This window comes from Carlito syrichta, unplaced genomic scaffold, assembly GCF_000164805.1.
Source record: "Carlito syrichta isolate Samal-C Ts95f unplaced genomic scaffold, Tarsius_syrichta-2.0.1 Scaffold303696, whole genome shotgun sequence".
In the NCBI taxonomy this organism is placed as follows: Eukaryota; Metazoa; Chordata; class Mammalia; order Primates; family Tarsiidae; genus Carlito; species Carlito syrichta.
The window spans coordinates 54,851-81,661 of NW_007247792.1; the positions used below are offsets into that span (position 1 = coordinate 54,851).

Below are 26,811 nucleotides of genomic sequence, written 5' to 3' on the forward strand. Positions count from 1 at the left end.
CCTCTGTCGCCCAGACGGGAGTGCAGTGGCCGCTCCCGGCCACCGCAGCCTCGACCCGCTGGGCTCCAGCGATGCTTCCGCCTCAGCCTTCCGAGTAGCTGGAACTACAGGCACGTACTACCACGCCCAGCTCATTTTTTGATTTATTGTAGAGATGAGGTCTCACCAAGTTGCCCAGGCGGGTCTTGAACCCGTGGGCTCAGGCAACCCACTCACCTCAGTCTCCCAGAGCACGGGACTACAGGCTGAGCCACTGAGCCCGGCTGATTTTTTATTTTTGAGTCAGGTTCTCACTCTGTTGTCCAGGCTGGAGTGCAGTGGTGTGATCACGGTTCACCACAGCCTCGACCTTCTGGGTTCAGGTGATCCTCCTGCCTCAGCCTCCTGAGTAGCTAGGAACTACAGGCATGTACCACCACGCCTGGCTAATTTACTTTTTCTTGCTATATTGCCTAGGCTGGTCTTGAACCCTGGACTCAAGCAATTCTCCCGCTTTGGCCACCCAAAGAGCTGGAATTGCAAGTGTGAGCCACCATGCCCAGCTAGTATTTTACTTTTGCTGATCAAAATTATTTTTTAAAATTTTATAGGTATTGTCAATATGTTCTCCATGGAGGCTGTGCCAGTTTACAATTCTACCAACATTATGAGGTGCCTGTTTCTGCACACCTTTGCCAACACACTGTTAACAAACTTTTTTTTTTTTTAGAAAGCAGGATTTATTGAGAGGACAGAAAAGTTCCCACAGCAGAAGGGGACCCAAAGGAGTTACTCTTCCGCCTCAGCCTTCCAAGTAGCTGGAACTACAGGCGCGTGCTACCACGCCCGGCTAATTTTTTACTTATTGTAGAGATGAGATCTTGCTAAGTTGCCCAGGCAGGTCTCGAACCCACAGGCTCAGGCAATCCACTCACCTCAGCCTCCCAAAGCGTGGGATTACAGGCTGAGCCACCAAGCCCGCCTTTATCAAACTTTTTAGTATTTAATTTGGTAAGTAAAACAACAGTATTTCATTGTAGTTTGAATTTACATTTCTCTTAATATGAGTGAGGTTAAGCATCTCTAAGAGGCATTTCCTTTTATTTTTTATTTTTTTAGAGATGGATTCTTGCTCTGTTGCCCAGGCTGGTCTTGAACTCCTGGGCTCAAGTGATCCTCCTGCCCGGGCCTCCCAAAATGATGGGATTATAGGCATGAGCCCTGTTCCTAGCTCCTTTTATATTCATATTGCTTGCTCATTTTTTTGTTGGGTTGACCTTTTACTTATTTTATTAATTTTTCATAATACATTTTTATTGGGCAATATCTCATTTCATAAAATAAAGTAAGTGTTCCTGATCTTTTACTCATTGACTTATAAGTGCTCCTTATAATTATGGAAAGTAACCCATTGTCTGATTATGCCACAAACATTTTTACAGTTGTTTAAAAAATTTTTTTTCTTTTGGTGTTTTTATTCAGGCAGAAATTTTTTAAATGTGCTATGTAGCAAAATGTTTAATCTTACAGACTCTAATTTTTTTTTTTTTAGAGTTGGAGTCTCACTCTGTCGCCCAGACTGGAGTGCAGTGGCTGTTCCCGGCCACCGCAGCCTCGCCTGCTGGGCTCCAGCGATCCTTCCACTTCAGCCTTCCGAGTAGCTGGAATTACAGGCGCACACTACCACGCCCGGCTGATTTTTTGATTTATTGTAGAGATGAGGTCTCGCTGCCCAGGCGGGTTTCGAACCCACGGGCTCAGGCAATCCATTCGCCTCAGCCTCCCAAAGGCGCGGGGTTACAGGCTGAGCCACCGAGCCTGGCTTCAGGCTGGCCTTTAACCTGTGGGATCAGGCAATCCTCTCACCTCGGCCTTCCAAAGTACTGGGATTACAGGCGTGAGCCACTGTGCCTAGCTGGGACTCTAAGTTTTGTAAATACTAGAAAGGTCTATCCACTCCAAAAATTTAAAAAATTTTTAAATTTATTTTATTTTATTTTTGAGTCAGAGTCTCACTCTGTTGCCCAGCATGGAGTGCAGTGGCATGCTCATGACCACTGCAGCCTCGACCTGTTGGGCTCACGTGATCCTCCCATGCCATCGTGCCCAGCTAATTTTTAAAATTTATTGTAGAGATGAGGTCTTGCCAAGTTGCCCAGGCTGGTCTCGGACCCATGGACTTACGCAGTCCTCTCACATCGGCCTCCCAAAGTGCTGGGATTATAGGCATGAGCCACCGCGCCCGGCCCCAAAATTATATTAAAACTTTTTTTGTGTGTTACTTCTAGTTTTTTTTATGGTATAGCTATATCAAGTTTATTTATCCATTTTCCTGTTGATGAGCATTTTTGGTTGTTTCCAAGTTTTTGCTGTGGCTGTGATGAAAGTGTACATAAGTCTTGGTGCACTTTGGTGGATTTCACTCTAGACTATTGTCTCAGGTTGGCTTCCCTAGGGAACAGATGTGGAGGCTTACCGGCAGGATACTTGCCGGGGCAACTCTCTGGAACACCTGCAAGGAGCTAAAGCAAGCAGGACTGAGTGGAGGGAGAAGTTGAACAGCCACATAACGGAAGAGAAGCCTCAGCTCTGCCGCTGGACGACCCCTCCAGTTGTCCCACATGAGTCAAGGAGCCTTGGCCTTCGACCTCCCACGGCAGACAAGGCTGCCCCTGAGGAGGAGTGTGGATACCAGGGCGAGGCAGCTTTCTTGGGTTAGGGTAGTCACTGAGAGAAATGCATCTGAGCTCAGCGCCAATACTCCAGGCAGCAGGCTCCTGAGGGTGGGGTCTGGGTGGTGCCCCCAGCATCTACCAGCACATTTTTTTTTTTTGAGTTGGAGTCTTACTCTGTCGCCCAGACTGGATGGAGTGCAGTGGCCGCTCCCGGCCACCGCAGCCTCGACCTGCTGGGCTCCAGCGAGCCTTCCGCTTCAGCCTTCCAAGAAGCCGGAGCTACAGGCGCGCACTACCACACCCAGCTAATTTTTTGATTTAGTGTAGAGATGAGGTCTCGCCAAGTTGCCCAGGCGGGTCTCGAACCCGCAGGTTCAGGCAATTCACTCACCTCAGCCTCCCAAGTCGCGGGATTACAGGCTGAGCCACCGAGCCCAGCAACCAGCACATTTTAATACAACTGCAGGCGACAGAACATGGCATCTTCAGCTTCATCAGATTTTGCCAAATTGTTTTTCCAGTTGATTGTGCAGAACCAACTTTTCCCTTCTGCATTATATAAGGATTTTTATTACTATCCTTCCTCTCCACGTTTTCTCTATCTTGGCTTCCCTGTGTTATTTTCTGGATAATTTCTACTGATCTTTCCAGTCTGGTTCTGGCCTCAAGTGATCTTATTGCTTCAGCCTCTCAAAGTGCGAGAGCCACTGTACCCAGACTTATTTTTTTAATATATATATATATATTTTTTTTTTGAGTTGGAGTCTCACTCGGTCGCCCAGACTGGAGTGCAGCGGCCGCTCCCAGCCACTGCAGCCTCGCCTGCTGGGCTCCGGCGATCCTTCCGCCTCAGCCTTCCGAGTAGCCAGAATTACAGGCATGCGCTACCACGCCCGGCTGATTTTTTGATTTATTGTAGAGATGAGGTCTCGCTGCCCAGGCGGGTCTCGAACCCACGGGCTCAGGCAATCCACTCACCTCAGCCTCCCAAAGGCATGGGATTACAGGCTGAGCCACCGAGCCTGGCTATTTTTTATATTTTTAATAATATAAACAGTTTATTTCCCATACAGTAGTCAATGTGTTTTTTGAAGTTCCAGGGCTCTACTTTCACTGGTTGTTGCATCTCTTGACTTTCATGCAGCTTCTTCTTTCTTATCTGTAATGGTGTGGGAATTCTGTCCTGCCTGTCCCCATCCTCTACAAAGGGGATACTGCCTCTGCTTCTGCTGGGATTTCTGGGGATACTACCAGCTCTAGATCATTTCTTTATTTCCTTCCTTTTTAAAAAAATGAAGTTTCAATTTGAGAATATTTGTAGGTTTATAGAAAGATTGCAAAAATAGTACCTTCTCATTTTCCTAAGACGGCTTTCCTCCTTTTTTTCTTAAATGCTTGATTCTTTTGTCTTGAGCATCATTAAAAAGAGACCAGGTGACCAACTCTTGTACCCAAGGTTTGCTCACGGGTGAAGAGCAGAGGCCCACAGGCTGTAACGGAACACTGGCCATGCCTCTTCCTGGCTGAGTGACCATGGGCACGTTCCCTGATTTCTCACTGTGCTTCCTTGCCCGTGAAATGGCAGGAGATAATATTGTCCTGGCGGAGTTGTGCTGAGGATGAGAGGTGAGGTGTGAATGGTGGACATCATGCAGTATCTGCTCAGTAAACTATGGTAATCTGACAGTAACAACAGGGGCTGGAGTGACAGGATGCTTTTTGCAGCACTAGAAGCCAGGCAGCAGTAGAAAACTGGTCCTGAGACTTTGCTTCAACTCTGAACAGAGTGAGCTCTAGTTACTTGGTATCCTGTATCTCACCTCTTTAGTGCTGGGAATTGGACTGGCCATTAGCAATGGAGTCACTGTCTTTCACAATCCCCGCCCCCCACACCCCATTTGATGGTGTGAGAAAGGATAGGGAGGAGAGAAAAATAAAACAGTAAACCAGAAGATTCCATCATAGGCAAAGCTATCAGGGCACTACTCCTGAGATGGGACTTAACAGAGTTCAGATTGCTCTGTCCAGCTGACCAGCAAAGAAAGAAAACAGAGGCAAGTGTCACACGTGACCATCACCTTAGCTGTGGGCCTATCTGGGATCCCTCACCTTGGGGCTGGCGTTTGTACGTCATGCTAGTTGTCTGCCTGTTGGTTCTTGGCTGATGCCACATGCTCCTCTCTACCGCAGGGGCTGGAAATCTGCAAACTACGTTTCCCAGATTACATTTAGGCTTCTTTTTTCCCCAATGGAAGGTACAGGCAACACACTGGAAGATAGGAAGAACGGCCACCTCCACCTCTGATGGCCTTCCGGCAGGAGCAGGCGAGTTCGGACTGCAGGCTTTTTGCTTAAGCAGCGAGGGTTCTGGGGCAGCCGTGGTGGTAGCTGCAGGCACTCTGGCAGCCCTGCGTGTGTGGCATGCCTGAACTCTGGCTTGAGTCCGGCAGGTGACTTCAGGCTGGGTCTCTGCAGTGTTGGTGGGTGCTTTAGCAAAGGTGCCGGTTTCCCATGCAGGCCTGGAGGCGAGAGGCTTCCTGTAGTTATTCACCTCCGGATGGCCTCAATAGGGAACCCCTGTTGCCTTTTCAGCACTTTTGCAGTAATTCCCTACAGCAAATTCCCACTTGGAAATATTTGGCAATAGTTTTGTCTTCCTGCTTAGACACGTCTCCTGTTACATACCCTGACCTGGTCTCATGCTGCAAAGCCACGGCTGACGGGGGTCTGGCTCTTCTGGAGACCCTGGGAGATGGCACCACTGGGATGTCGGCTCAGGAGAGGAAGGCCCTGATCTCTTATGGAGTCCCGCGTACCAGTCAAGGCAGGCCTGGGGAGAGCTGCCTCTTCCAGGGTTTTCCTGGTCCCTCCTAGCCCCTGCACACCCCACCCTGGTGAGTGCCAGGGCGCCACACTGCCTCTTTTGCGTGTGTGCCTCTGTGCCCCCTCATATCCCAAGTTCTCTTCTGTAGGGTAGGGATGGCATCCTTTCAGCCCTCCACAGCCCCTGCTGACTGACGAGGAGAGCAGGGCACGAGGGGAGGGGTCGGCACCCAAAGCCTCCTGTGCCAGCCTTGTCTCCTCTGTGTGCACTGGATGTGAAGGCGGGAGGAGTCTGATGAGTCCCAGGAAAAACACGCCAAGAACTGAGTCAGTTTAAAATCAACTCTTAAATATTTAATTCCCATTTATTTAAAGTTTCGTCAGTCTGTGTACACTATTTATATTAAAAACACAGGAAGCTGGGGCTCCTAGCAAAAATATACATTTCAATTTTGGAGATTGTTCAGACACTGAGAAGAGCTACATCCTCAGCACCAGATGTGGGTGGGGTGAGGACAGGGCACGTGGTGGGGGAGGGGAGGTCGGTGCCAGCAGCTGTCCCCACACAGCCTCCCCAAGAGGGAGCCCGCCTAGCCAGGCCCTGGTCAGCCAGGCGAGGGGGAGAGTCTCGCCCGTAGAGTGTGGTCCCGGGGCAGAGCAGGGCACTTCCCGCCAGAGCCGCCACCTGACACAAAGGACCAGACAGGATCCAGGTTGCCGGGCTCTAACCTCAGCTCTCCTACCACCCTGCCGAGACGCCGGGCAGCCCCCACCCCTGTGGGTTGGGAGGCTCTGCCCGGCACCGGCACAGCAGTCCCAGCTGAGCTTCGGCCTCCACCCAGGCAGGTGCACCTTCCCTGGAGTGGGGGCGAGGGGGCCGAGGCTGTGCAAGGAGTCCAGGTGGCCAGCTGGGCTGAGTACAGGTAAGGGGAGGGCTGCAGCGCTGCTGGGACCGACGGACGTCGGGATGCATGGGATCAGTCCATCCCTGGCAGCGCCCGCTGTGAGCAGGTGCCACCCCCACCTACCCAGAGTCCTGGCCCAGCCTGGGCCCTCTCTGCCTCAGGGAGGCGAAGGCGGGGCAGACCCTGCAGGTAAAGTGATTTCAGTGCTTGCGTGTGAGCTGGAGTGGCAGCTCCAGGGAGTGCGGGGGGAGGGGGGCTCCACGAGCAGGTCAGGAGAGGGGCGGTCCTGTCAGGCCGGCCCTGACACTGCGCGCAGACGCAAGGGCAGCTGCTGCAGGGTGGGGGAGAGAGGGGTGCTAATGGAGGGCCTGCCCGAGCTCTCCGTGGCCTCTGCCCCCAGCACTCAAGCCCCAGTCCTAGGAAAGAACTAAGTGTGCTCTCCCTCCCTGCACCCAGCTCCACCTCCCTCCTGTGAGACTTGTTCCTCTTCAGTGGGGCCCCCCCAGGGGTACCCCACTCCTTCCAGGTCTGGGGTGTGGCCCCCCCGGCGGCCAGCGCAGGGGGCCATCAGCAACGTTGGCCTGGAAAACTGGTGTGAAGAAGTTGGAAGGATGCTGGGTGCCACTGGGGCTGGGGCATGCTACAGGAGTGAGGCAGTGACAGTCTGGGGGAGGGGCTCAGGCCCCCTGCCCACTGTCCTTCACAGCAGGGACCCCGTGACTACAGGTGGCTGCTGCAGTCAGGCCAGGCCACGCTCGGCTTCCCAGGGAAGCCGGGCCAGAGAGCTTAGTGTTTCTTTGGATGGCTCAAGTCTTTTGCTCTGAAGAAAGGAGGCAGAAGGGAGGCCCCAGAGCCTGCAGATGCAGCGACTGGGCGAGTGCAGGCCCTGCTCCCTCTGCTCCTGGGAAGGGGTGTGCAAAAGCAGAGGTCCTGTTCTATGCTGCTGGTGAAATAATACAGACGTCTCACAGAACGAGAAAGGAGGACAGACGTAAGGGCAGGGGCAAGAGAGGAAGAGGGAAACCTACAGAGAAATCAGGAAAGAAAGAGGAGCTGAGAATGAGGGAGATGACAAACACAGGAAGGAAGAGCTGTGGAAGGGAACACAGGAGCCAGAGGCCGGTGTGTCTGAGCACGAGGGTGATTCCGCAGCCCAGGCCACGTGCTCACAGGCGGGTCAATGGGAAGTCACGTGGGGGCCCCTCCCGCCCTGGCCCCCTGGAGCCTGCAGGAGGCCTGGCACCAGCCCTCAGTACATGTCCTTGTAGATCTCTTGGAGCAGCGGGTGCAGCAAGGTCTCGGTCTCGGTCTTCTTGATCCTCTGCATCATCTGGGCGTGCTCGGTGACCAGCTGCCGCAGGTCGGCCATCTTCTGCAGCAGCTTGGGGAAGAGGTACTGGGCGTCGGGGTGGTTGGCCTGCAGATGGAACTCGAGGGCACGCAGGATGGTGTCCTGGATGGCCTCTACCTGAGGCACATTCATGAGGCCTGGCCGGTCTGTGGGGACACAGGGCACACAGGGGCTCAGAAAGGCAGAGGAGTCCTCTACCCACCCCGGGAGGTGACTTGGCCCAGGACAGCAGGCCTCCTTGGCCATGACAGCCAAGCCCTGTCCTGTTAGAGACAGCTCCACTGAGTGTCCTGGTACCCCATCCCTGGTCTTGGCCCACTTCTTTTGTTTTTGCTAATAGTTTGTTTTCGTTTTTCTGGATATGGCAGTGGAGCATCATGGTTGAGACACTCAATGCCTGGATTCAAATCCCGTATTTACCAGACTATCAATAAGACCATGGGCAGCAGGTCACTTAGCCTCTCTGGGCTTCATTTGCCTCATCTGTAAAATGGGGATCATGCGCTGGGCTTGATGGCTCAGCCTGTAATCCGAGTACTTTGGGAGGCTGAGGCAAGTGGATTGCCTGAGCCCGCGGGTTCAAGACCAGCCTGAGCAACTTGGCAAGAACTCACGTCTACAATAACTAAAAAATTAGCTGGACATGGTAGTGCGTGCCTGTAGTTTTGGCTACTTGGAAGACTGAGGTGGAAGGATCACCAGAGCTGCAGGTCGACGCTAGGGTGGCCGTGAGCGTGTCACTGCACTTTAGCCTGGGTGACAGAGTGAGTACTTCCTGCACAGGGTTGTTGCAAGCATCAAATGAGTTATAACCTATCACAAAGAACCAGAACAGTGCCTGGCATGGAGGAAGCTCTATGCCACTGCTGGCTAGCATGGCCACTGTTGTATTAATTGTGTCAGAATTTGAAAAATGCAGGGACAATATAGAAAATGTCTCCACCAGCCAGAAATAACCCCCACTAACATGACGGCATCTTTCGTTTCAGTCTTTCTTCTCTCTTCTCTCCACTCTGTCTACATACATAATGAGATGAGCAGATCCTTCATGTCCACTGAGTGTCTTGCATGTGCCACTGCCATCATCGCAGACACTCCCCAGGTGGTTCAGCTCAGGCGTGGTGCCCTGAGTGAGGCCCATCCCCAGGAGGACTGGCTTTTGGGGTCAGCCCACCTGCTCCACCTCCACTCACCTCCGCACAGAATGATGGCTGCAATGAACAGGGCCAGGTCACTGTCGTCAAGTTCCAGGGCGTTGAACTTGACAGCAAACTCAAACTTGGGCTCAATGATGTCACTGAAAGGCTTGCGGAGGCTGCGCAGGAACTCACGGGTGACGAAGCCGCTGCCATTGGCCACCAGCAGCCCGTCCTTGTTGACGATGGAGGCCAGCATGGCGAAGATGGCCTCATGCACACCATATTTGAGCAGGGTCACTTGGTCATTGAGGAAGAGGGTACTGAAGCTGGGGATGCTCTTGGCGAACTCGGTGAGCTCCCGCACAGTCTCAACTGTGGTGCACTGGCAGCGGTAGAAGACGTGCAGGCTGATCTCCTTGTAAGGGGGCAGGCCGCTCACCAGCTGCTTCCACACCAGGCCCTTCTCTGCCTGCCACAGCGTCTCGATGTCGTGGATCACAAAGGGCTGAAGACCAGGCCCCATTAGCGGCCAGGCCTCGGGCACCCCACCCTGCGCTGCCCCCACCCCTGCCTACACCAGGAAGTCAGGGGAGTGAGGCAGGCCCGGCACTCCCAGGAGCCCAGCAGGTGGCAGTGGGGCCTGAGCCCGGGATGCGGCCAGGCCAGCGAACTCACCGCCGTGTGGCTGGCTTTGCCGGTGAGGATGCTGCGGGCCTTCTTTTTGGTCATGTTGAAGTTCTTCAGGTAGGCGTTGTAGATGTGCTTGGAGAAGGCCTTCAAGTCGGCCACCTGGGGGTTGTGCTGGCTCCCCTCGCTTGCTGTCAGCCCTGCGACCAGCTTCCTCTTCTCGGCCTCTGGCATCCGGCCAAAGCGGATGGCTGCACGGGGAGCGGACAGTCACTAAGGTGACTGGGCAGGGCCAGAACCTCTGAGTTCCCCATCCCTCTACAGATGCCCAGGGCCCCAGAAACTCTAGTCAGCAAGGTGGGACTGCTGGGTTGGTTCCTCTAGAGCGCAAGCTCCACACGGGCAGGAACCCTGTCTTGATTGCAGTATGCCCGGCACACAGGGGCTCTCACTGAGTGACTGGGCTACTCTGGTTTGGGGCAGTACACCAAAGCAGTTAAAGACAGTTTTGGTTGGCAGGCACAGTGGCTCATGCCTCTAATCTCAGCACTTGGGGAAGCTGAGGTGGGAGTTCGAGATCAGCCTGGGCAACATTACCAGATCTCTTCTCTACCAACAAAAAAAAATTAGCTGTGCATGGTGGCACGTGCCTCTAGTCCTAGCTACTCAGGAGGCTGAGACAGAAGGATCACCTGAGCCTAGGAGGTCAAGGCTGTAGTGAGCTGTGAGCGTGCCACTGTACTCCTGCCTGAGAGACAGAGTGAGACCCTGGCTCCAAACAAAACAAAACAGTTTCGGTGACAAAGGCCTGCGCCTGAGTCCCAGCTCAACAGTGCACTAGCTGTGTGCCTTAGGGTAGGCTGCTTCACCTTTCTTTCTTCGTCACAAAGCTCATGCCTTCAGACTTACTGGGGGTCAGTTAAACAAAGGCTCCCAGGTAGCAAGCACTCAAAACTGTCCTTAGTGACAGAACAGGATATAAATGTGCCTTCTCTCAGAGTGACAGTGAGAAAGATTCTGCCAGGCCTGGGAGCTCCTAGAAATCCCCGACCCCATCCATAGAGACAGACTGAGGGGGAGGGACCAAACCCAGACCCGCCAGACCCCATCACCCAGGAAGAGCAGCAGACAGAAGGCTCAGTCCTGTTACCCTCTAAGATGCAAGGCAGTTAGGGCATCCTGGGTAAATGCTGGGCAAGCAGCTAACCTACCCATTATAGTTAAACAAGAGGCTTTCTCCTGTCCTCTGGGGTACCTAGAGGGGTACTGAAGGGGCAGGTGGGCTTCGCAATTACCCTATCCTAAGGGTCTAAAGACAAGGCTGGTTCATGTGCCTGGAGCACGGAGCAGAGAAGGCTGTCACCCAGGCTGGCCTCCTGGCAACTGACACATGCAGTTACTCACTGGCTCCTGCCTACCTTCCTGAGGGGATCCCTGGCTGTTCATGCCATGTCAGGTCTTCTGAGCCAGGCTTGAAGTTCTGGGATTGGTGTTCCCAGCATCATTCAAACTGGGGTCAACTCTCAGCTCCCTTCTGGGCCTGGCGGGTGAGCCTCGGGCACAGAGGTGGTGACTGCCCCAGGGTGGGGAAAGCAGCAAGTCTTAGGCTCCAAGACCCAAGGTCCAGACCAGCAAGGCTAACAAGCCAGCACCCAAGAGCTGCCAGGCGCTTCTCTAAACATGTCCCTCCAGATTGGACCGAGTGCTCCCTGGAACAGAGCCAGCAGCCCCTGTGCTGGCCCAGTCAGCACTCACCATTGTGCGACATGCCCAGCGCCAGGCATTTCTGGAAGCGGCAGTACTGGCACTTGTTGCGGTTCTTCTTCTGGATCTTGCAGCTCCGCTCACATTTCTCGTACTCCAGCTTCATGCGGATCGTCCGGCGAAAGAAGCCCTGAGGGACCAAGGACGAGTAGGAGAGGCCGCCAGCCAGGGAGAGGCTGAGGGGCCAAGGACAGGGAGGAGAGCCTGCCGGCCGGGGAAAGGATGAGATCCGACTCCTCCCAAAAGGCCCCATCGTGCACACAGATTAAGAACACCTAATACTGAGAGGTAATGGGGGGGTGTTTTTGGAGGGCAGATGGAGAAGATAAGTAACTCTAAAACTTCTGAAATAATTAAATAACACACCTTATTTCAAATGCCTAGTGTCTTAAAGCTTCTTTGTCAGTTTGGTAACATAAAACTGTGTCGTGGCTAACCTGATTTATTCATAAATGTATCTGGGTCTGTGCATTTTCTAGGTGGTGGTTTAATAAAATGGTGAAATTTTGATGGCTATAAAGTTTTGTTTTGTTTTGTTTTGTTTTGAGTTGGAGTCTCACTCTGTCGCCCAGACTGGAGTGCAGTGGCCGCATCCGGCCACCGCAGCCTCGACCTGCTGGGCTCTGGCGATGCTTCCGTCTCAGTCTTCCAAGTAGCTGGAATTACAGGCATGTGCTACCACGCCTGGCTGATTTTTTGATTTATTGAAGAGATGAGGTCTCGCTGCCCAGGCGGGTCTCGAACCCGCGGGCTCAGGCAATCCACTCACCTCAGCCTCCCAAAGGCGCGGGATTACAGACTGAGCCACCGAGCCCGGCTGATGGCTATAAAGTTAGGAGGAAAGACTAGAGGCATCACTTGAAAAAGAAGTATCTTGTTCTTATTTTTTGCAAAATGCTCCCTTCAAGACTTGAGGTGCAGGAAAGCCTGACCTCAGGTAGAAAGAGAGCTCAGTCTAAGCCCCTCACTCTGTCCTGCTTTTCTGGTCCCCAGAGAGGTGCCACAACCCACAGCACCCCAGTGAGTGGCTGGTCAGCATTCCAGGCGCCCAGTAGAGCAGGCCTGACAAGGGAACTTTCCAACAACAGGCTGGCTGCCTCCTGGATAAGAACCCCAAAATGGGTACAGTCAGGGACCCACCAAGACACTCACCATGTGACCACAGGCTAGCGGCCGGTCACTAACCCCCACAGTTCATACCTTGCAGCCCTCACATGCGTGGACGCCGTAGTGGAAACCTGAAGCCTTGTCCCCGCACACCCGGCACTCCATGTTGAGGCTGCCGCATGAGGCCCCATCACAGCCCATCTGCAGCTGGTCCAGCAGCGATGGTGGCGAGGAGCTCTGGGAGAGGTCTGCGGACACATGGCGGAGGGCGTCAGACTCTGCCAGGCCGGGAGCTGGGCATGGAAATAGCCCCACTGCCCTGCTCACCTGCTGACCAGCTTTGTGGCCTCAGGGAGTTGACTTTTCTGAAGACCAGTTTCTTCACCTAGAATGTGGGGCTTATGACAGTTTTTCTGGGAGGATGGGAAAAAGTTTCCAAAGCCTTCCCCAGTCGAATGCTCAGTGGCTGTCCGGTACACGATGGGACCACTAACTGGTCTGAGCCAGAGTCTTCCTGGGCTGAACTCACCATTGGGGAAGACAGTGGTGGTGGGGGGGCTATGTTCTGGGAGGAGAGACCCAGAGGGAGGAGGCAGACCGAATCTTCAGCAATCCTCGGGAAGCAGCTCTCTTGGCTTAGAGGCTGCTACTGTGTCAGCCCATGTGGGGTTTTATGGAAACTACAGCAGTGTGGACCTTTGCAGAGCCAGCCTCCACCCCTCAGAAGTTTTATTTTTGTATGAACTCCAAGGACGCTGTAAAGCAAGGGTGCCCAACCCCTGGGCCGGCACCAGTCTGTGGCCTGTTGGGAACCAGGCTATATAGCGAAAGGTAAGCAGTGGGCAAGTGGAGCTCTGCTTCCTGTTCCATCAGCGACGGCATTAGATTCTCCTAGGAGCCTGAACCCTACTGCAAACTGCACATGCGAGGGATCTAGGTTGTGTGCTCCTTATGAGAATCTAATGCCTAATGATCCCCTCCCACCCCTCCCCCCGGCCTGTGGGAAAATTGTCTTCCACAAAACCGGTCCCTGATGCCAAAAAGGTTGGGGACTGCTGCTGTAAAGTATCTCTCAAGAAGCCCAAGTGCATTCCCACAAAGCTTCTTGCTTGAGTAGAAAGAGCTTGGGTCTCAGTCATGTTGACTGAGCAACACACTGAATTTCTCCAAGTTATTCTACCAGATGTACAGATGATGGAGTTTTGGTGTTGAGAGAACCAGCAAGGAAAGCTTGCTGTGAGAGCAGTGATGACAACTGCTCTCTTAGTGGGTAGTAAGCTTAGACAGCTTACTAAGTAAGCTGACTTAGTAAGAACTGCCAGAAGTCTCTTCTGAATCTCTCCTTTGGACACACAGAAATGAGTTCTTCCCCTTGGAAAGGGCCCTGAACTGAGCCTCAGATTCCTGACTCCCAGAGCTGGTGTGTGACCCCGCACGCAGCCTATCCTGCATTTGCTGCAATGGCCTTCCAATATCTGTGCTCTTCTCTGATGACTGAGTGACCTCCTCAAAGGCAGGTGCTAAATCCCCAAGCCCCAGAATCAGCCACTCAGAGCAGAAGGGTACCGCGGGAGACCCAAGCCATGGTGATGACCCCAGAGGGGCCCTTCCTCGGCCTGCATGCTCCCTCTACAACACAGGCCAGGTGGCCTTGATTTCCCCAACACAGGAGTGACCCCTCCACCAAGCAAAGCGCACTCCATCCCTCCCACACATTCCTCCCCACTCCCCCAGCTCCCTCTGAGGTCCTGAGGCAGGCAGCAGGAATGCCTCCGCCTCCCTCCTCCCTCCTGATCACAGGAAGAGGAGCACAAGAGGCACCCCAGACCACGGCAGAGAGGCCCAGAGGTCTGCTCCCCTCCTGGCTGGTGAGGTTTGAGTGACACAAATCTCGGCCTCCTAAAATGGCCTGACTTGTCCCAGCACCTCAGCTCCCAACTTCAGTCATCCTAGAGGGTACATTCTAGCGGGTACATCCTAGCGGGTAAACCGCTGCCTCAGGCTACAGACTGAGAAAGAGGACTCCCTCAACCTCTTGGGTTGGGCAGGGACAACTGTGCTCTGGAGGGGTGGAGCTACGTTGGTTTTCCCAGTGGCCTCTGTTACAACCTGACATATTCTGTGTGTTTGTTCATTGTTGGGCACCACCCCCTGGTTTTAAGGGCCAGAAGGGCAGGAACTTTGTTCATCAGGACACTGCTGTGGTCCGGCACCAAGAACTACAGGGTGCCAGGCACGCAGCAGGCACTAGCTCCCTGGGAATCAGCAGCCCTCAAGCTGCCCGGCGACCCGGCCTCCTCACCCACCACAGCTGCAGCCATGATAAAAGGCACAGTAAGACTCACAGCACCAGTTGCTGGGAGAAAATGAGACAACGTGTAACAGAGACCCTTTGTGGGAACACGCAGATGCCGGGGCAGGGAGGGTTTCTGGCATTTCCTCCTTGAATCTGTGTGATCTGTGCACATGTTTGCTTTCTGGTGCTTCTTGTCATCTTGTTTCTGTGGCTCGCGTGTCTGCCTCCCCTGCTAGACTCAGGGATCCCCTTTGGACCTCAGAGCCCACACTCCACTGAGTCTTGTCTACCTCAGATCAGTCACAACTACTGAGGTACCTTCCTCATCCTCCCTCGTGGCTCTGGAAGGTCAGCAGGTGTCGAGGCATTTGGTTGCTGTTGGCACAGAGCACAGCAGTGCTACCCTCTCGGTTCATCCAACAGACATTTGATGAGCATCTGCTGTGTGCAGGGCAGGACCCAGACCCTGCCCTCAAACAGCAGAGCCAAAAATGAAACAAGAAAACGAGTATACAAGACAGAGAGCAGCAACACCAGATCAAGGGCAGGTGAGTGGTGCAGGATTTTAGGAGACATTGGCTGTGCATGACTATCAGGGACTATGACTACTCCCCTCTCTGTTCAAAGAAAGATGAGAACTCTGGATGCCTTCCATGTCGGCTTCTAGGTGCTCAGAAGCCTCAGGCATGCTGGGTGACCTGCCTCAGGAGCCATGCAGCCCAAGTTCAAATGCCAGCTCCACCACACCACCACACCGTGGCTCGTGGTCCTGAGGTAAGAGCCAAGTGTCCTGGGCTCAAATACCAGTTCTGGTCCCTAGGTTTCAGTTTCCTTCTCTGTAGAATAGTGTGATCACTCTATAGAATGGAGTATCTGCGAGAGTCACACTGAAGAGTAAAGAGTCAACATGGATTAAGCTTTCACACCACTGCAGTACTGCAGAGTATCAGCTGTCAGGATGCTGCAATTCTGCTCACTCCTGGCGTATGCCCACTGGGGCAGGACCGTGCCTCTTCTTTCTTCTGGCTGTTCCCCCTCTTCCCTGACAGACTCACAGAGGCCCAGAGGGGTGGTGGGGCTGCATGAGGCCAGGAAAGCTCTCCTCTTTCCTCTCCTGTCCTGCCTCTGGCCCGAAGCTCAGGGGTGTTGGGACCTCTGGCAACCTCACTGGCCACCAGTGAGGAGAGCTCTGGGTGTGAGGAGAGATCCCAGGCAAGTGTCCCAGAGGGGCTCCAGTCAGGAAGCAGCTGCCAGTGGACCGAGGGGAATCAGGCCCGGGGCCGTGAGGGGCCCTGGGGAAGGCCTGCCCACAGGCGGCACACGGGGGTCGGCGGCCTAGCGTGGGAGCAGTCAGGGAGGCCTTGGTGAAGGCTGATGGTGGCGGGGCACAAGACAAGCGCAGCCTGCCTATTGAAGAGTCTCACGCTCCACAACTGAGCTAGCTAGCGGGTGTTCGGCAACTATCTGAGTGGAGGAAGAGACCACAAATAACAGACACATGAGCAGGGAGAGGCAGGAGCGAAGAGGGGCTTTGCTGGGGAGGGGTCGCATGTGGCCTACAGGGGAGGCTCTGCTGTGGGGTGCGTGTGCATGGGGGCCCTGAAGTGATGGCAGTTTGTGGGTGGGTCTTCCAAAGACACAGTTCTATGTCCTCCTGGTCGACCACCTGGCTTAAAGGTTTACTCCCAAATCACGACCACATCTCACCCAAAATGATGGCAGAACTCTGCCCACTCTGGGGCAGGCTCTGAAGGTCCCACCACCTCCCCTGCTATGACCTCCTGGTTAGAGGTAGGGGTAAGCGGGCCCTGATCAAGAAGGAGCTGGGGCTCCAAGGGGCCCTCCTCCACAGCGGGAGCCCCTGCCTCGGCGACCCTGGCATGCTATAAAGAGAGGCCAGCTGCTGTCCCAGGGCCGTCTGCCTGCACAGCTCTCTCCCACAGCCCAGTGTAGGGGGCCCCTCACCAAGGCCAGCCTCCCACTCCCTTCGGCCTCCCTTCTACTCGCAGGAAAGGCCTGTCATCCTGTCCCTGATCTGCCTCTGAATGTCCTCTAGAGGGACACCCTGCCTGGCCTACTCACCTGGCCTTCCAAACATCTACGAAGGGCCTGCCTCCACTGGGAGAGGAGAAGGAAAAGAGACAGTTTTGCTTGCTTGTTTTTGAATCGGGGTTTCACTCTGTCTCCCAGGCTACAGTGCAGTGGCATAATCAGGCCTCACCGCAGCTTTAACCTCCTGGGCTCAGGTGATCCTCCTGCCTTAGCCTCTTGAGTAGTTGGGACTATAGGTGTATGCCACCACACTTGGATCATTTTTTGAGTTTTTGTAGAGACAAGGTCTCTCTATGTTGCCCAGACGGAAGAGGCAAAATTTATCAAGCCCGTACTGAGTGCCAAGTATGTTAATATCTTTATGTTTGTATCATTTGTTGTCACCTTGGAGGACAGTAATTACTATTATGTGAAGGAAACTGAGGCTTGTTGAGGTTAAGGAATCCACCAGGGTCACCTGCCTAATACATCATGGGAGTGGGACTTGAAACTAAACCTGAACCTGACTTGCCTGCAAAGGCTGTGTGTTGTACCAATACTTTCTTTTTATTTATTGCACGCCTACTGTGTGCCAGGCATCTGCATCCTACTGGGCACTTTACACCCATTAATCTCATGTCAGCCTCAAAACAACCCTTCAGTTAGCTCTTCTTACTTCCACTTTATAGGCAAGGAAACTGAGGCTCAGAAGGTTAAGGAACCTGTTGACAGGTGGCTGTGACGGTCTATGTGTCAACTTGATCAGGCCATGGCACCCAGTTTTTGGCCAAACCCCAATCTAGTTGTGGCTGAGAAGGTATTTTTTTAGATGTGAATAAAGCTGAAATCAGAGACTTTAAGTAAAGCAGATTACCTCCATAATGTGAGTAGGCCTTGTCCAACAGATGGAGGACTTAAGAAAAAAGACCAAACCCTCATCCAGCCCTCCGAGGGAGGGAATTCTACTTCCAGAATGACTTTGGACTTGAGCTGCAACGTCAACTTTCCCAGCCTGCTCACCTTGCAGATTGTGGACTTGCCACCCCCACAACAGTATAAGCCAGTTCCTTAAAACACATCTCTCTCTTTCACATATACACACACACACACCCTACTGGTTCTGTTTCTCTGGAGAACCCTGGCTCATACAGTGGCAGAGTGAGAATTATGGCCTAGAACCATCCGACCCTGGAGCTGAGCCCTGAACTGCTGCACTCTACTGCTATCCTTATGTACGCATGTCCTTTACTACCAATCAATAACGGTATAATAAACAACAGGAGGACATGGTCACGGTTAAGGAGGACACAATGTCATTATCCACATGTTTGGACTCAGTGTAAACACTAGCTTCGTCACCCAGAGAGTCAAATATTCGTTACGCCATCTTTGATTACAAGTTCAGCAAATAGACACTCTTGACCTTATCCACATCACCAGTGTGTGGTGGAGTACTCTCTTGCATCTAGCCTTCATTGCTGGAGGGGTAATACTGTCATGGCTGTAAGGACAGTCTGAGGGGCCAGGCCGACCGATTCACTTTGCAGGCAGAGCCCACGGGCAAATAGGTGCCCTGTGGCTTCTGAAGTCAGGGCAAATTCTGCAGAGATCTGGGGCTGGGTTACTGACCAACCTCCTTACTTCTGTTGTCTTGTTTGCCTGAACTGTGGGCTCCTTGGGATAGGCACTGGACCTTGCCCACCACTGAGCGGCTAGCTCCTGGCCCAATGCCTGGCCTAGGAGGAAGGACACTTTATCTACCTCCTTCTCAGGTGTGACTGGGAAGAATGTCATGGAAGCAGGAGGAATGAGAATGGGAATGGGGTGTGAGCCCTGGCTCTCACTGCCCCTGCCCCTTCCCAGCTGGGGGACCCTGAGCAAGCGAGATCCTGGGAACCTCCATTTCCTTGTGGATGGTAAAGCCTATCCACCTGCTTGGAGGGGAGGGCGAGGAGCTCAATATCAAGATGCACAGTCAGTGCAGAGCTGCTGCAGGGTTAGAGGTAAAGCAAACGGTGGTATTCTCCTGCTGTCTCAGGGCTCACAGTTTATGTCCTTTTGGGTCCCTGGGATTCCAGAGGCCAAAGTCATAACCCCTGGGGGTGGTACCCTGTGGTGTGTTAGACACCACCATTAACTCTCACCTGACTGGCCCTTGGGGGACATGACACAGCCTTTAAAGGTGAAGAGACAGATAAACTTGGAGAAGTGAAGGTTGTGGCAAGGGCCACAGCTCACAGTGCAGACCTGGGATTCCTACCCTGGCTTGTGTGACCTCAAAGCCCTTTTGCCCCTATTCACAGGATGAGGCTTTATCTCAAGGACCCCTTACCCGCCAGATCCTCAACCCCCTTATTAATTTTTTTTTTTAATTTAGAGAAAAGTCTCACTCTGTTGCCCAGGCTGGAATGCAATGACCCAATCTTAACTCACTATAACCTCGAGCTCCTAGGCTCACACGATCCTCTCATCTCAGTCTCCCAAGTAGCTGGGACTATAGGCATGTGCTTCCACACCCTATTCTATCCTATCCTATCCTATCCTATCCTATCCTATTTTTGAGTTGGAGTCTCACTCTGTAGCCCAGGCTGGAGTGCCATGGTACTTTCATGGTTATCCCAGTGTCAACCTCCTGGGCTCTGGTGATTCTTCCACCTCAGTCATCCAAGTAGCAGAACTACAGGCGCATGCTACCACACCTGGCTTATTTTTTATTTATTGTAGAGACGAAGTCTCTCCAAGTTGCCCGGGCTGGTCTTGAATCCGTGGGCTCAGGTAATCTACTTGCCTTGGCTTCCCAAACTGCTGGGATTACAGGCTGAGCTACCAAGTCCGGCCTATTTTATTTTTTGAGTTGGAGTCTCACTCTGTTGCCCAGGCTGGAGTTCAGTAGCATACTCAAGGTCACCACAGGCTCAAACTGCTGGGCTCAGGTGATCCTTCCACCTCAACCTTCCAAGTAGTTGGAACTACAGGCGTGCACCACCACACCCAACTAACTTTTTATTTACAGTAGAGGTGAGGTCTCCCCAAGTTGCCCAGGCTGGTCTTGAACCCGTGGGTTTAGGCAATCCTCTTACCTTGGCCTCCCAAAGTGCTGGGATTATAGGCATGAGTCACTGCCCCCAGCCCTATCCCCTTTTTAAACAATTCATTTTTTTTTTTTGACTCAGAGTCTTACTCTGTCACCCAGGCTGGAGTACAGTGGAAGGATCACAGCTCATTGCAGCCTCAACTTGCTGGGCTCAGGCAATTCTTCGCCTCAGCTTTCCAAGTAGCTGGGACTACAAGCACGTGCTACCACTCCTAGCAAATTTTTTTGATTTGTTGTAGAGACAATGTCTTGCATCATGTTGCCCAGGCTGGTCTCAAACTCCAGGGATCAGGCAATCCTCTTGCCTTGGCCTCCCAAAGTGCTGGGATTATGGGCATGAATCACTGTGCCTGGCCTTAAACAATTAACTTTAACCTTAAAAAAGAAAAAAGCAGGCTGGGCATGATGGCCTGTAATCCAAGCACTTTGGGAGCCTGAGGTGGGTGGACTGCTTGAGCCCAGGAGTCCAAGACCAGCTTGGGCAATATAGCGAAACCTCATCTCTACAAAAATAAGCCAGGCACAGTGGTGTAAATCTGTAGTCCCAGCTACTCAGGAGGCTGAGGCAGGAGGATCACTTGAGCCAAGTGATCAGGAGGTTGAGACTGCCATGAGCCATGATTGTTGTAATCACGACACTGTACTTCAGCCTGGGTGACAGAGTTAAGACCCCAATTCCAAAAAAACAAAACCAAGCAAAGCAGTTCAACTGCTTTTTAAATCATAAAAGCAGTACAGGTTTGTTGAGAAAAATTCATAAGGGTGTGCAGCATCTTATGACAGATCCTCCTTATCCATGATCCTGTTTCTCAGAGTTAGTCCCACTGGTCCTTCAGTACACACCCTTCTGGCGTTTTTTATGACACAAAGATTTTAAACCATGGGATCCCCAATTTGTCAGAAACTTATTTAATATATACAAACTAGCCTTGTCCTTTTCCAATGACTCCAGAGCATTTCACCATCCGGCTCACCACAGTTTACATAACCAGTTCCCCATAGATGGGTGCTTTCCTATTTTTGGTTCTTATAAGCAGTGCTGCAGTAAATAAGCTGGTGTGGAAATCTCTGTGCATGCTGAGCAAGTATTTACACAGGACACATTCCTAGAAGTGGAACTGCAGGGTAAAAGAAATGTACACTCGCCGGGCTCGGTGGCTCAGCCTGTAATCCCGCGCCTTGGGAGGCTGAGGTGAGTGGATTGCCTGAGCCCGTGGGTTCGAGACTCGCCTGGGCAACATGGTGAGACCGTATCTCTACAATAAATAAAAAAAAATTAACCAGGCGTGGTAGTGCATGCCTGTAATTCCAGCTACTTGGAAGGCTGAGGTGGAAGGATCACCTGAGCCCAGCAGGTCGTGGCTGTGGTGGCCAGGAGCGGCCACTGCACTCCAGTCTGGGAGACAGAGTGAGACTCCAACTCAAAAAAAAAAAAAGAGATGTACACTCAAGTGTTGGTCTACACTGCCCTTACCATTGGCAGTGGAAGGGCCACGTCCTCGCCAGCAGGTCAACACTGACCACACAGTCCTCTTCACCAATCTGACAGGCGAAATGACATCGCAACTTAAGATGCCTTGTAGGGGGCTGAGGCAGGCGGAGCAGTAGAGTCCAGGGGGTCAAGGCTGTAGTGAGCTATGATTGTGCGAGTGCACTCCAGCCTGGGCAACAGAGTGAGACCTTATCTCAAAAACAACAACAATCCAGAAGGCTTCTCTGATCACTTGTTAGACTGGAAAACCTGATGTGATTTCTGGTCACTTGTATTTGTATTATTTGAACTGTTTGGATTCTTCTGTTAGGTGGCTTGTCTTATAGAATTTGTGGGACCTTTTTTGGCTTTAACCCACTGTGATCATGTTACACGGTCCCCTCCTGTTTCAAGTACTGAACAAGGAAGTCTCTCTGCATCCACTTCATGTGCTGATTTGGCAGTCCGAATATATTAAGCACTACCTCATACAAGCACTGGTCAGGCAAATCTGCCCTGGATAATTCTCCATGCCCTGAATCCCAGTGAAGCTGCTGAGATGTCAGTGTCATGTCTGCCTCACCTTGCTCCTGCTCCCAGGCGCCTCGCCTTGGCCTGCATGTGAGCAGCAGTGCTACCTGGGATACAGCACTGGTCCCCACATGGGGTGTGTAGGAACTCCAGGGCAGGAAGTTGCTCTGCAGGTCACTTCCATCCGCCTGGGCCCAGATGGGGGGTGAGGTAGGCCAGGGCAGGTGGTATGGCCGTCTCCCCTCCCTCATTCTACTGGATCCTCAAGATAGCTCATACTTGCTCTTAGCCCTCAGCATCTTCCCTTAGCATCTAACCCCTTCTAACCTTCCTCAAGTCCAGAACAGGATGTGATATTGATGCCAAGTGAATTATCACTCCTGGTTAGCCATTCTTCCCTTGTGAAACAGGCTAAATCTCCAAAGTCATCCCAGCCACCAGCCACTAGACAGGGAATGGGTTACTCTAGGGATGGGGGACAGCTTCACTTTGGCCCTGGAATCACACCAAACCTACTGTGGTCACTCCCTGTGACTGAGTCGGATCAGAAGGACTGGAAGGATGGCTCTCCCCTCCCCCCACCCCATCCCGTGCCCTGAAGAGGAAAAACCTCTGCAAAATCCTAGGACTTGCTTTGCAGGTTCAAGGTGGCGTGGCTTAACGGTTCGAGTCCCTCTTTGCTGCAGACCCAGGCAGGAGCCTGTGCTACCTCCACAGCCTCCATCTTGCATTAACTGGGACACAACTGCCTCCTTTACCCCGTGCAGACACAGGGGCCCACAGCCCATCCCACTGGGGCAGGCCTGCTTCTCTGCCCTGAGCCACCGCCTGAGGCCAGGCTCTCCTTCACCGAACCCAGGAAGTGCAGAGTGTCCACTCCCTCACAACCCGGGTTCCCTCTGGGGGAAGGGAGTGAGGATCAGTTGGATGTGCCGCCCTGTGGCACTCAGGTGAGGGGGTGGGAATCAGCAGCAGAGAAAGAAAGGGGCTGAGAGGTGGCGTCTGTGTGCCCTTGAAGGTCAACATAACATGACGACAATAACAGAACCGATGATGACAGAACAGTACATGGTACTGGAGAAAACTATCTACACTGCTGCTGACAGTGGATAAATAAAGGGGCGCCGACAAGTGAGACAGGAGAAGCTAAGATACAAATGGAATATTCACCCCAGTCATTCATACTAACTGTGGAGCATTTTTACCTGATTTCAGCTGTGCTTTAACAGGGATGTGTAATAACCAGCACCAGATCAACTGAGCCGTGTGTTTCCACTGTTCACAACAATCCCAGGTACAGCTGATTTTTCGATGTGCCCTTTGTGCAGTTGGTCCCAGCTGCCTTATGGCAGCAGGGGTGGAATAATGATCCTGATGACAACATGCTTACAAATGTTCACTCAGCTAATTCTCACAAAAGTCCGTATCCATATCACCTGCCGTCCTCTTCTGTTTCACAGAAAAAAAGTGGGGAAATGTGCCCAAGGCTCTGCAGCTGGCGAGGGGCAGAGGAGGGGCATGAGCCCAGGCTGACTGGCTCTAGTCCTTAACCACTCTGCTACTCTGCACCCCGCAAGGCACTGTTCACAGAGGGCCAGAACCCTGTTCCGCCCAGCTGTCTTCTCTGCTCGTGTCCCCTGCCAGTCTTCTCCTCACCTGTGTAGCTGCTGGAAGGAAGTGCATGCTCTGGTCCCCCATTGAGCTCTGGGGCTCCTTCTGCCTCTGCCACTTCCTCTTTCTCCTCCTCTTCCCGGACCTCAGGGGCCTCCTCCTGTGGCTGCGCCATGGCTGATCTCCCCTCGGCACCACGCCTGCAGGCCCGGTCATAGCTCTGGCATCGTCAGGGTCTGATCGCAGATGGACCTCTGCAGGGCAGTTCCCGTCAGCCTGGGCAAAGGGGGAGACAGGGAGAGGTCAGGGAGGCAGTGACAAGGGAGACAGGATGGCAAGAGTGGGGCTTGCCTGGGGCTGCCCTCATGGAGGGCCTCTGCTCCCCGCCTCAGTCCCCGCAGTGCGATCCCAAGGCCACTGCTCCCTGCATCGCAAGTCACTGGCCTCCTAACCTTGCCCACTGACTCTTGTGGCTGGTCTGTGGGTTCAGAGCAGGCTCCATTAACCAGATACGGAGACACACCACTGTGAGTGCCACCTTTCCCTGCCTCCTCGGCTGCATCCTGTCTTTGAGCTTCTAGGAGCCATGTCAGAAAGACTTGAGGGGCTTTCCCCAACTCTCCAGTCCCCTTGGGGATCCAGATAGTCATCCCACCACCCAACCCCCACCCTATCCCCACAGCACTCAGACTCAAGAATCCCTGTTCTCCTGAGCCACTGTTCCTGATGGAGCGGGTCCCATCCTTTCTGCATTTGGTGGGGAAGAAAGGTATGAGCCCCTGCTGTGCTTGGCTCACACTGACAGCAGATGTGCAACCAGACCCTCAACGGCAGAGCTCTCAGACAAGGGGAGCTGCGCTCTGTCCGGGATCTTTCCAAGGTGGGGTACTAGGTGGTGACCCCATGTCCACATCACCCAGGAGGAGGTAATTCCAACCCTCAGCAAGTAGAATATTGTCCACAGATGCCACAGTCAGAGATGGTAAGACATGAGGTGCTGTGGGAAAGTGTCCTCCCAGCAGGGAGCTGCCTGTAGCAGTGCAGGCCATGGAAGAATTGGGAGAAGGAAAGATCTTTTAGGGAGTTGTAAGCATCTGTGGGATCCCTTCTTTTGGTTATCCCACAGGCAGCTCAAACTCCAACTATCCAAACAGAACACACCATCTACTCCAAACCTGCTCTGTGTCTGATCATCTAGTGACCCACATGTCCATCTGACCTCCATCAAAGCCAGAACCATGGGTGATCCAAGACTCCTGCTCTCTCCCCCGGCTCTAGGCCTCCCAAGTTGGCTGTACACTGGAATCACTGGGGAGTTTGTAAGAACATGGATAGATGTCTAGGCCCATGCCTGAACATTCACGTCTGATTGGTTTGGAAAGCAGCCTGAGCACTAGGGTTTTTATTGTATAATTTTACTGGTGACTGTGATGTGCAGCCTAGCCTGAGAACCACTGCTCCACAGCAAAGCAACTTCCAACTGGTAGTAAATCGTTCCCTTTCAGCACCTCTTAAGGCCACCCACTCCTTTCCATCAGGCTTGAACTTAACAATGACCTCTTAGTTGGTTAAAAGCAGCTTGGACATTCAGCCCTAGAGTCTAAGAGGCAGAGAGTGGGGAATCTGGGAATCTGTACATCGGGGAGCTGGGAATCTGTACATCTAGGAGGCGTCCTTATTGATGTGACAGCCACAGGAAGGGATCCAGTTCACCAAGGGAGAGAGTAACATGTCAGGGGAGGAAAAGGAAGAGGCGCCAGAGCAGATGATGGGCAGAGACCAGAGGTGGGAGAGACCTGGGACACCGGGCATCTCAGAGCCAAGGGAAGGGCTGTCTCAAGGGAGAGGGTCAACCATCTCAAATGCTGCAGAGGGCTGTGGCAATAAACTTGACACATGGCCACTAGATTCCCTGAGGTCATAAAGGACCCTGTGAGACAAGTTTCAGTCAGTGGTTGAAAGGGAAACTTGGGCTCTCAAGAATAAGTAGCAGTAAGAAAACTGGGACAGTGAATAGAGACTAATTTGGGGGCAAATATGGCAGAGAAAGAAATGTACAAGAGGATGCTAGCTTAAGAAGTTAACAAAGCCAAGAAGAGGTTTTTCTGGAATAGAAAAGATTCAAGTAAGCTGTGGATAGAAGAGAGGTCAGTGGAGAAAGTCTGAAAAGATTCAAGAGGAAAGCCAGGCAGGATGATTGATGGGAGGGGAATAATTCAAGGGCATAGGATGAAGAGCCTGGGCAACAGAGTGAGACTCCAACTCAAATATGTGTGTGTATGTGTGTGTATAAAACTTTTACATGGTAAAAACCAATAAGAGGCTGTGTATGATGGCTCATGCCTGTAATCCCAATACTTTGGGAAGCTGAGGTGGGAGGACTGCTTGAGCCCAGGAGTTTGGGACCAGCCTGGCAAGATAACGAGACCCAGTCTCTACAAGTATCATAATGGGGGGGGGGGGGGAGCAATACTTATGCTCTTGGTCATCTATTGAGAATAAAAGATGGGACTTGAAAAAAACAAAGGAGCTGTGTGTGTGCAGGCACTATGGTAAACAGGCTAGGGAATTAGCTGGAGAGGAATAAAATAATTATAGTAAAGCTACGCTAATTAAAACAGTGTGGTATTGGCATATCAATGAGAGAATAAAGGGAGTCCACAAACAGATGCAAACACATGCAACTTTATTTTATTTTAGTTTGTTTGTTTGTTTGTTTGTTTTTGAATTGGAGTCTCATTCTGTCGCCCAGACTGGAGTGCAGTGGCATGCTCCCAGCCACTGCAGCCTCGACCTGCTGGGCTCCGGCGATCCTTCTGCCTCAGCTTCCAAGTAGCTGGAACTACAGGTGCACGCTACCACGCCCGGCTAATTTTTTGATTTATTGTAGAGATGCGGTCTCGCCAAGTTGCCCAGGCGGGTCTCGAACCCGCGGGCTCAGGCAATCCACTCACCTCAGTCTCCCAAAGTGCAGGATTACAGGCTGAGCCACCGAGCCCGGCTCACATGCAACTTTAATATGTTACAAGACAGCACTTCAAATAAAAGGGAAAAGATGTATTTCTCAATCAATGGAATTGGGATAACTGAGTAGCCATCTAGAAAAATTAAGCTGGATCCCTATCTCAAATCCTATACCAAGAAAAGGCCCAAATACATTAATATTTTAAAATTAAAACAAGAATACATAAGTTACAAGAAGTCATGTAATATATATATATATATATATATATATATAAAAAAAATAGTTGAGGTAGGAGAAGAGCTAAGCATGACACCAAACTAAAAAAGGAAACAAACTTTATGGGTTAAAAAGATTATGAGTAGAGACGGGTTCGGTGGCTCAGCCTGTAATCCCGCTCCTTGGGAGGCTGAGGTGAGTGGATTGCCTGAGCCTGCGGGTTCGA

At 52.4% G+C, this 26,811-nt stretch overlaps 1 protein-coding gene across 4 annotated transcripts in view; it reads right to left on the reverse strand.

Annotated features, from left to right (window-relative positions):
• Positions 1 to 7,314: 7,314 nt before the first annotated feature.
• The window catches only part of PPARD (peroxisome proliferator activated receptor delta), an 85,379-nt gene continuing 65,882 nt past the window's right edge, over positions 7,315 to 26,811 (reverse strand). The window contains exons 2-7 of one of the 4 annotated variants that reach the window (XM_021712894.1): positions 23,450 to 23,680; positions 12,464 to 12,618; positions 11,255 to 11,393; positions 9,548 to 9,750; positions 8,927 to 9,377; positions 7,315 to 7,879 (exon numbers count right to left, since the gene is read on the reverse strand). In XM_021712894.1, coding sequence (XP_021568569.1) covers positions 7,632 to 7,879; positions 8,927 to 9,377; positions 9,548 to 9,750; positions 11,255 to 11,393; positions 12,464 to 12,618; positions 23,450 to 23,579 — 1,326 coding nt within the window. In that variant the 5' untranslated portion in view covers positions 23,580 to 23,680 and the 3' untranslated portion in view covers positions 7,315 to 7,631. Of the gene's footprint in view, positions 7,880 to 8,926; positions 9,378 to 9,547; positions 9,751 to 11,254; positions 11,394 to 12,463; positions 12,619 to 23,449; positions 23,722 to 26,811 lie in introns of those variants that run through there. The other 3 variants (XM_008059076.2, XM_021712895.1, XM_021712896.1) reach the window with 3 other exon arrangements.